Source organism: Stomoxys calcitrans, chromosome 2, assembly GCF_963082655.1.
Source record: "Stomoxys calcitrans chromosome 2, idStoCalc2.1, whole genome shotgun sequence".
Classification (NCBI taxonomy): Eukaryota; Metazoa; Arthropoda; class Insecta; order Diptera; family Muscidae; genus Stomoxys; species Stomoxys calcitrans.
Window position 1 is genome coordinate 207,912,754 of NC_081553.1, and position 10,707 is coordinate 207,923,460.

The window sequence follows — 10,707 nt, forward strand, 5'->3', positions numbered from 1 at the left end:
CAATGAGCAGTCAGCACTTCTAATAGCATCCCTAAGTCAAGCTTTCTCAACGCCATGATGAACGACGTTTTCTTTCGCGAAATTTACGGCCACTGGGTCTTTGACACCCTACAACCTACTGCACCAGCTCACGCCTTATTCGCGCAATCATCGTAACGTCCAACCTCTAAAACAGCTCAGATAGTGAAGGGCTAACTGATTGCATATCAAGATGTGCGGCAATCCGGTAAGATTCAATATATGAAAAGTCCCATGTGGATGATATGGTTAAAGATCGGGAATGAACCTCTCTCAACCGTTCATTATCAAATGAGATTTCAAACAGGGAGTCAGCTTATCTGGATCTGGGCTAGGTGTTTAAACCTGGTGGGGGAGGATCCACTCATTGACATGCGTGTACAGTGGTGACATGCTGAAGTTGCTATTAGCAACTTTATGCACCCTAAGGATACGCGTAAGGATACACCGCCTAGGAGGGAGTGGATGGAAAGGGAAGCTCACAATGGCGACGGTTCGGATCGCATGCTGTAAATTTTATGCAACCAAAACAGAGGCTTGGCCGTGGAAAAATGGGAAGTCGCTCACAAAGAGGAAAAGGACGAAGGATGTCTTCTTTTGCCAGGCCTTGACCAGGACTCCATGACAAGTTTGGCTAAGATTAAATGCATGGCTGTTCTTCACTTCTTTGAGAAGACTAGGTTGGAAGAGGATTGACATCCAGAGGCATCAGGTAGTGATGCGGTGGAAAACCATCGCAGACTACAACGAGGGATCTGGGAACGGAACTATTTTAATTTAATCCATGGCTGTTCTGCACTTCTTTGAGAAGACCAAGTTGGAAGAGGATCGACATTCAGAGGCATCAGATAATGATGCGGTGGGAAACCATCGCGGAACTACAACGAGGGATCTGGGGACGGAACTATTTTAATATCCCACAAGATCAAATACTTGGCAGTGATCTTGGATCGGAAATTGAACAGAAAGTGCCGCATCTAGGAGTGTGTAGAGAAGGATCAAACAGACGAATTGGAAGCAACGGCAACGAGGGCACTGTGGAACAGTGAAACGGTCGGAAGGACAACAAGAACCCTATGTCGGATCCAGATTATGAGAAGAGCAAGCTATTACTGAGAGTAAGGAGGTCAGTAGGCTTTTCAGTATCATTACGGATCACATTAGACTACCGGCGCACTTATAAAGAATAAGTGCGGCAAGTAATAGCGGGTGTAATGCATGAGGGGAAGACGATGAGACATTAGAACATTTTCTATCTAAATGCATGGAGTTTGCAGCTAAAATTCTCCGGATCTCAGGTGCGGTTACGATTAGAGTCCGGATTATTATGCAAAATCGAAATTTTCATATCTATCATTTGGCAAATGCGGTGGTATTTTCCAGTAAACATATTTTTTTTTTTTTGTAAATTTATATTGACTTCAATTCCGCTAGTAAATCTGCCAACGTATTTGCCTAATGATAAATGGAAAAATTATGAATTTTGCATAAAAATCCGGACCCTAGTTATGATACCAAACTTGAACCAGTTAAGGGACATAAAAAGGAAAACAGAAGCTCAATTTTGGTTTTACACCAATGGTTTCTTTGGCAAAAACTTTTAGAATTTTTGTGGATTACGATTTTAGCCGGTACATATTTTTTGGCCTTTATAAATTGACCCATCCTAATGTGCATGCCGTACAGTGGCAAATGTAAGGAAGTTTTAGGTATAGATGGTTGTTACCATATGCAAACATTAGTCTTTTCAAAAAGATTGATTGGTTACTCTGTTTTCTTCCGGATTTCCTAAACAAATCATCATTAGTTCTAAGGAGAATATATAATTGGCAAAAAATGTGTTGAAACAATTCATTTTGTACATCAAGGAGTTATAAGCATTTTAAGTTAAAACAATCCAACATTTGGACTTATCTCCCTTCTGCCATATACCCCAAACTGATATGTGCCAAAACAATTTTACATCGAAGAAATGAAATGACAAACGACACACATTATGCAATAGGCTAAGAAAGCTGTAGCCCCACTATCACCATGACCAATACCAACAGCAATACTGTGATTAGATACATTTGTTGACCATTTACGTGGACTTGTTCATCTTCCTGACAACACGTTTACATGGTACCCGAATTGCACAATTTCAGTTGAGTTGATTTTTTTTTTCTACCATTTAGACATGGCATTAGACAATAGCCCGAAATGGACAACGGCGACGGTAATAATGATGACGGTAATGAACGTTTAAACCAGTTGCTGGGATATGACTTACACAAAATTTTCTATCTGTTAGTAGACTTACGTGTCTTTTAAAAGTTGTAAAACTTCCTGTTCCTTTTTGCTGAGGCCATTATAAAAGGCATCCAAATTGGTGGCTAGCAGTTGACAAGTTTGCATGCCAACAAGGAAAGTTGCCGGTCCATCCAGTCGCAGAAAGTGATACATGGCCAATTTACCAAGTTCGACATTAGCCTCCTTACAGATATTCGCAGCCTTCCGGCATAACTGTTTCACATCATCGTTAGCTGGATGCCAAGACTGTGGACCGGTATTTGTGAGAAGGCCAAGAGCGTGCCCACTTGCACATACTATGCCCAAGTTTTGGCTGCGGAAAAAATCTATGTAAGATGTTAGGGAGTCATCAAGTAAGGTGTTGCGCGAATAGGATAAAACAACCTAAAATGAGACAAATTTAGAGAACAAGGGATTATTTTAATAAATAGAATGAATTCATGGGAAGAGAAAATTTTGTGAGTGGCAAATGATGTGTGTCGCTAATGTAAACTTCGGTACGGAAAGCTTATTTATCCTTTTTCACTTCCGTTTTTGCAAATTGTGGTATGGGTGCGGCCCGAACATCACTTCACGTTTATACATTTTTTTCATAATTTTTTTTTTCATATATATATATATATATATATATACTAAAACCTACCAAATATATATATATACCAATCACGACAATATGGGACTCAAATGAAAGGTATTTGCGAGTTGAATACGAATCTTATATCCAAATTTGGAACAGTTTCTGGGGGTCCACCCCTTAGCAAAAACACCCCTCAAACCGGACTTATTTATTGACCATGGCAATATGAGATTTAAATAAAAGGTATTTCAGTGTATAATACGAATCTGAAATCCAGGTATGGGACCATCTGGGGTTGGGGATGGATGGGCGGCCCACCCCCGAGACATCCCCCAAAGAAGACAAATTTACGACCATAGCAATATGGGGCTCAAATGAAAGGTCTTTGGAAGTAAATCACGAATATGATATCAATGTTTGGGAAAGGTATCTATGGGGCCATAATACCACCCAAATAGGAAGTATTTCTGACCATTGCAATATGAAGCTCAAATAAGAGGTATTTTAGAATAGAAAGCGAATCTGATATATATTTTCAAAGCCAAGTCACTAGGTAGTCGCCCAATCCCCCGAAACGGGTGATGTTTGCCTACTATGGAAAAATGGAGCTCAAATGAAGGGTACTTGGGAGTAGACCATGAATCTGAAATCAACATTCGGGACCAACTATCTAGGGGACGTCCCACCACCATAACAACCCCCAAGTAGGACGTGTTTGCTCACCAAGACAATTTGGGTCTTCAAGACAGTGGAGTTCGATACTCATAGTTTGTAGGGCCCATACCCCAAACCGGACATATTTACTGGCTTTTCCAATAAGGGGTTTAAGTGAATGGTATTTGAGATTAGAAAACGAATTTGATATCCAAATTTGAGGCTAATGACAATATGGGGTTCAAATATATGTTCAAATATACGTTGCTGATATATTTTCAGGGCTTAGTGTTTGGGGGACCACCCCACTCCCCAAAACACCCATAAATCAGGCATATTTGCCGACCATGTCAATGTGGGGCTTAAATGAAAGGAATTGGGGGTAGAGAATGAATTGTGCCCACTTTTCGGACAAATTTTCTGGGGGTCAACCCCTTTCCCAAAATACCCCACAAACAGCAATTTTTTACTGACCATTGCAATATGGGGCTCAAATGAAGGTAGGAGTAGAATACGAATTTGATATCCAAATGTAGGACCATGTATTTAAGGCATCTCCCCTTCTCCAAAACACCCCCAAAGGGTGAAAATTGTTCGAACATGCCAATATGTGGCTCAAATGAAAGGTATTTGAGATTAGAAAACGAGTTTGATAACCAATTTTGGTGCCATGTGTTTGGGGGACGCCTCATCCTGTAAACTCCCCTCAAAACCAATGGCAACATGGGGTTTAAATAAATGGTATTTTTGAAGAAAAAACATAGGAATTGCACTAAACCGAAGGAAATGGGAAAGAGTATTGCTTCGTCCAGCACCATTACGGAAAGAGATTTTCTTCACGAATCCAACGGTGCCTTTACAGTTTTGATGTTCGCAAAACCAACGAGTTACAGCAATTTCAAACTCATCTAGTTTTTTTTAAGCATTTTTAGACATCAATTATGCGATTTTGAGCTGGTTTTTGCAGAAATAAAGTAGGAGCTGCACTAAACCGAATTTTTTGTCTTAAATTTCAATACCGTATACTCAAATCGAAAAATTTTTTTCGCATCAAAAATTGAAAATTTTCAATTTGCTAAAAAATGCAAAAAAATGAAATGTGAAATTTTAAGTAATTCTATTTATTTTACGAATCGTCTTCGAATTTCGAACTGCGGAATGCTAGAAAATATTCGTAATTCGAAAAAATTAAGAAGTTACAGCGTGTTTGACCTTGAAAACGACCTTGAATTTTTACGCCCAAAAAAGGTAGCTTTTTGAAGCAATACTCTGAAGTTTTCAAGGAAGTTTCCAGCACCATTACGGAAAGAGATTTTCTTCACAAATCCAACGGTATCCTCAGAATCTTGAAGTTCGCAAAACTAAGGAAGTTACAGCAATTTCAAACTCACGTAGATTTTTTTCCGTTTTTATACCCTACACCACTACTGTGTTACAAGGTATTATAACTTAATGCGTTTGTTTGTAACACCCAGAAGGAAGAGAGATAGACCCATTGATAAGTATACCGATCGACTCAAAATCACTTTCTGATTCTATTTAGCCATGTTCGTCTGTCTGTCCATGTTAATTTGTGTACAAACCTGTACGATCGCGATTTTCATCCGATCGTCTTCATATTATGCCCAAGCATTTTCTTGGGCCTAGAGACGAAGGCTATTGAAATTGGAAAAAATCGGTTCGGATTGGGATATAGCTCTCATATATATATATATTCGTCGGATTTTCAGTAAGAATGCACTAAAATGGTTATTTGTTAACCAATTTTCACGAATTTTTGCAGGAAAGATTTTGTTTTGACTCTTGACTTTTCTGGCGAATTTCATGGAAATCGGTTCAGATTTAAATACAGTTCTCATATATATATATATCGCCAGATTTTAACTTCTAAAGTCACAGCAAGAGCATTTATTGACCAATCTTGTCAAAATTTAGCACAACGCTTTCCATGAAGACTACCACAATATCTGAGAAGTTTGCTCAAAATCGAGTCAGATTAAGATATAGCTCTCATATATATGGTCGTTCGATTTTGAGAAATATTGAAATAAAGCGCTCATTTGTTAACCCATTTTCTCAAAATTTGGAAGGAAGGATTTTCTTACGAATCTAAATGTTACTGGTGAAGTTCATGGAAATCGGTCCAGATTTAGATATAGCTGTCACATATGTATATTGCCCGATTTTCACTTCTAGAGCCATTTAGTGACCAATCTTGCCAAAATGTTGCACAACGCTTTCCTCAACGACTGCCACATTATCTGAGAAGTTTGCTCGAAATCTGTTGAGATTTATATATAGCTCCCATGTATGTATTCGTCAGATTTTGGGTAATTTGCAATAATGTTATCCTTTGTCAACCGTAGTTATTACAGTTTGAATATATTTGCTCGAAATTTTATACGGATGGTTTCATAACCCATTTGTCGTCGAGATTCATTAAAATTGGTTCAGAATTGGATATGGCTTCCACATTGTACTTATAGGGTAGGTGTAGGGTATTATACAGTCGGTACCGCCCGACTTTTGCCCTTCCTTAATGGTTTTAAAATTAATAACGGCTCATTATAAACACAATAAATATTTTTATCTTTTACCAAAATTTTCGTGAACTTACCATCCTGGTTGTTTTAGCTCCAATGGCCAATTTACTGTCCGCAAAGATATTCACACCCGTCGTCCTCGTCTTAACATCATATCACCTCACGCATTCCATGATAGCCCGGAAAAAGCAGTAAGAAAAAAAATCTCAATTTATGCGTTCTTGATGAGCTTCCAGATGACAATACCAGAGTTCCCTTACTTCAAGACTGTGGCGCTGACATAAGTGCTTCCCACTCGACCTCGAGTGCCGTCTCAGGTTTTCGATACGAGTCCTCTTCGATTCAGGTTTTCTATCCTATGGTATGACCTGCTCCTATTCTATATCCATTCTCCCACCGCCTAAAGTCTTAAACATGCACTAAAAGGTTTCTTAAACATGCACTGAAAGGTTTCCAGGACATTGCCGCCAATGTCTCCTATGCTTCCTCTAAAAAGTCTTCCGAATTTAGTCTTTCTGGCCTTAAGAAGCATACATACTAATTGGTTACAAATTATTTTGACAGACATTTTATTCCTACATTAAGGAGTTATAAGCATTTTAAGTTAAAACAATCCAAAAATTGGTCGTATCTCCATCATGCCATATACCGAAAACTGATATGTGCCGAAACAATTTCGCGTCGAAGAAATGAAAAGGCAAACGACAAAATTGTCAATATGCTGAAGAACATATTGACAAATCCAACAATAGTGTTGTTAGACCCATGTCAGTTATGGTTCAATTATTTTTGCACAATAATTGCTCTTATGACATCCAAGATCAATGCCAATCAATGCATGTTCAAAATCGGTCCATAACCTGAATAGCTCCCATATAAACCAATCTCTCGATTTTAATTCTGAAAGTCCCTGAAAGTGACAAATCTTATCCGATAGACTGAAATTTGTCACTTTCAGGGTCAGGTCATTCAGGATTTTTTTCCTCAAAGCGAACAACTGTCTCTTATTGACATTGTCATCAATATCTCCTATACTCGGGCAATCCAATATATCTTGCCAAGTCATTCTCTGTGTAGTTTTCCGAATTTATTCCAATTGGTTTTCTGGCCGTAAGTAGCATACATAACATTGTTTGTCCCAATAGCCGAACTCAGAATACTCTCTCAAGAGCCTTGATCTTCTGCGCTCCTTCTACAATCTATGACATCAAGTCTTGAGGGGTCTCCCACCACTTGATCTTTCCGTCGGGCTTTTGGTCGTCCCGGTTTGCTTATACCACCGTGTTTACCTTCAAAAAACTTCTTTGCTGGAGCTTCTTCATCCATTCTGACAACATGACCTAGCCAACACAGCCGTTGTATTTTGATACATATAACTATGCTGTCGTCGTCATATAGCTCGTGGTTCATACAACGCCTATATTCTCCATTAACGCAAACTGGTCCATATGTTTTACGAAGAATCATTCTCTCAAACACTCCAAGTACTTCCTCGTCTCCGTTGACCGACCTTTGATGTCGATGTCGTCGGCATAGGCGAGTAGCATGAGCTCTCTTGTGATTAGTGTGTCATATCTATTCACATTTGTATCTCGGATTATCTTTTCCAGCTGGATATTAAAGAGATCACACGATAAGCTGTCTCCTTGTCTGAAACCTCGTTTTGTATTGAGGTCCGATCCGTAGAGATTCTTCCCTATTCTTACTGAGGAACGTGTATCAGCAAGTGTCATCCTGCAGAGTCTTATTAGTATGTCCGCCTATGACGCTGATCAGAAACAAATTTTCAGCGGTGGTTATCCCCTGCTAATGCTAGCGACATTTGTGAGGCACTTTGCCATGTAAAAACTTCTCCCCAAAGAGGTGTCGCACTGCGGCACGCCGTTCGGACTCGGCTATAAAAGGAGGCCTTTTATCATTGGGCTTAAACTCGAATCGGACAGCACTCACTGATCTGTGAGAAGTTTGCCCCTGTTCCTTAATGGAATGTTCATTGGCAAATTTGCATATCTGGTATATGGTTTGTTTACCAGATCTAAAGCCGCATTGATGGGGCCCAATTATCTCATTGACTTACAGTTTTAATCTTTCACACAGTACGCTCGATAGTATCTTGTATGCGATGGGTAGTATACTTATTCCTCTGTTGTTGGCACATTCCGTCTTGTCTCCTTTCGTGTGTACGTGACATAGTATGCTGAGGTTCCAAACATCGCGTATGCGTTTTTCTAGCCACATCGCGCAGACAAACTTATGCATACGCCTTATTAGGGTGTCGCCTCCGGTCTTAAATAGTTCAGCGGGAAACCCGTCGGCTCCTTCTGCCTTGTTATTCTTCATTAGGGTCACAGCTACTTCTTTTAATTACCACGTCCATATTAAGTATGGACTAAATTCTAGAACCGTTGTAGAACCTAATATAGCATCTGCAGTTACACCGATCTCCAGATTAGATTAGCACTTGAAGGGAGCAGTTCTAGATAAGTTGTTCATTACTGGCCACAAACCAAAGTTGGTAAATAAAGGTGTAAAGAAGTTGGTAAATATAATCAATGATCCGGCCCGGCCGAACATATCCCCATTTTTCTTGTTTTAACTTTTTCCTTTAATATGTATATCTTCAAACACTCACATCAATTCTTCCAGCGGTACGTTTTATGAACTCTTTGAGTACATCCAGAGGGTAGCCGGTAACACCTATAAATTTCGCTTTTCCTTCCTTAACCAATTTCTCCAACTCGGGCAAACATTCATTTATAACAATGTCCAGATCTTTGGCAAATTCTATATCATGAATCTAAAAAAAAAAAATACAAAAATGGACAAACATAAAATTGTCTACATGTCAACAAATATGACCAAATTTTCTAATCGCAATATATACCTGAATAACATCCACATAATCCAATTTTAAAAGTTGCAAACTTTTTTCAATGCTTGCTCTGGTTTTTGGGGCCGAAAAATCAAACATTCTCTCAAAGGTGTTCTCATAGCGCCCAACCTTGGTGGCGACATAATAAGCTGAGCGTGGTATATCTTTCAATGCCTGACCCAATATCTCCTCCGAACGTCCTTGACCATAGAAGGGAGCCGTATCAATATAATTTATGCCTATTTTTATGGCTTTGTTTATTGTTGCGATAGCCTCTGTCACATCAAGATCACTGATCAATTAAATTTGAATCACAAAAAAAAAACATTTTTATTTGAGTGTATTTTTTAAATTTAAAATTATCGAAAGAGAGATAAAGCTTCAACATTTACATACCCATAGAGAGGACTTAAAGTTCCCCCGCCTATTGATATTTTCGATATTTGCAAACCAGTACGCCCAAATATTCCATATTTCATTTTCGCACAGGCCTCTTCATCATGAAAATCTTTCGTAAAAGTTGCCGGCAGTTCTCGAGAACACATTGTCGTAGTTGTCGCCACGCACTCAATTCTGCAAGATCGCCACAAAATAACTTAACGTTTGAATTGTTATTCTATACTGAGTCCATATCGCAAAAAGCTAGCTGCCGAAACAACCAACAAATTTGCATGAGAATCAAACATTAGTGATGGCAAATTATATGTACCTTTTTTGGGGCCAAGTAAAGATCGTTTGTATACAGCTGAAAAATGCACTTCGAATTTGAACGTTTCAATTGTTGTTGAAACTCTTGGAAGTAGTAGAAGAAGCCATTGTTCAAAATGGCAAATCCGATAAGAGACTCGAGAAGTAAAATCAGGCCATTAACAATACCAACCCGAACAAGGAGTTATATTAACCTCTGTATCGGAACATATTTAGAAATAGACAAATCTCTCGATCTAAGGTCTTGGACCAATCTCCCGATCTAAGGTCTTGAGTGCATAAAAGGTTAATTTTTTACCTGTTTTATCTGAAATTTGGAACAGTGTGCCTAGGGGTCCAAGACGATTATAACGAATATGGTACACATCAGACCTTATTGGGGAATATCTGATAGTTAGGTTTATATAAGTCGAAGTTCCGAATCTTTCGATTTACATGGAATCTCAAACAATACGTTTTTAGATCCTTGAGCGGTATAGCTGCTATATATACCGATAATATACCGGATTGTAAAGCAGCCTTATGTATATGCTTTATGGAACATTGGTCCTATATCTTATAAAGCACATTTTTACTCGATTTCCTTGGCGTTTGAAATCAAGCATTGTATTAAACATATTTGTTTGTTTATGTGCTCCGTACGTATACGCTCAAAAACGGGTTTCTTGAAATGTACATAGATGTTGTGGAACGGTCCTGTGATGAAAATGCGTTACCGCATTTTTGGAAATCTGAAGGGGGCGGACCCTTCCCCTAGTGTTCAAAAATACAAGATCTCGATTATGGGGACGATTTCGGCGAAATTTTTAATGAGACCTACATAAGAGTAAACTTAAAACAAAAACATTTGGGTTGGGGTACCTGGGGAGAACGCCCCACCTACAAAACCTGCCGAAAGGATTTATGGTCAATATCATGACAATATGGGACTCGGATGAAAGGGAATTAGGTTTTTATGTAGAGAAGAAAGCTAAGGCAATATTGGGCTCAAATGAAAGGTATTTGGGAATGGATCACAAATTGTTTATCCACTTTCGGGACCA

At 38.9% G+C, this 10,707-nt stretch overlaps 1 protein-coding gene across 3 annotated transcripts in view; it reads right to left on the reverse strand.

Moving 5' to 3' along the window:
- LOC106083615 (uncharacterized) overlaps positions 1 to 9,789 on the reverse strand; it is a 23,830-nt gene extending 14,041 nt beyond the window's left edge. For 2 of the 3 annotated variants that reach the window (XM_059362976.1, XM_059362974.1), the window contains exons 1-4: positions 9,353 to 9,595; positions 8,969 to 9,248; positions 8,717 to 8,881; positions 2,321 to 2,694 (exon numbers count right to left, since the gene is read on the reverse strand). In XM_059362976.1, the coding sequence (XP_059218959.1) occupies positions 2,321 to 2,694; positions 8,717 to 8,881; positions 8,969 to 9,248; positions 9,353 to 9,501 (968 nt within the window). In that variant the 5' untranslated portion in view covers positions 9,502 to 9,595. Of the gene's footprint in view, positions 1 to 2,320; positions 2,695 to 8,716; positions 8,882 to 8,968; positions 9,249 to 9,352; positions 9,596 to 9,665 lie in introns of those variants that run through there. The other variant, XM_013246753.2, reaches the window with a different exon arrangement.
- Between the last annotated feature and the right edge of the window lie 918 nt (positions 9,790 to 10,707).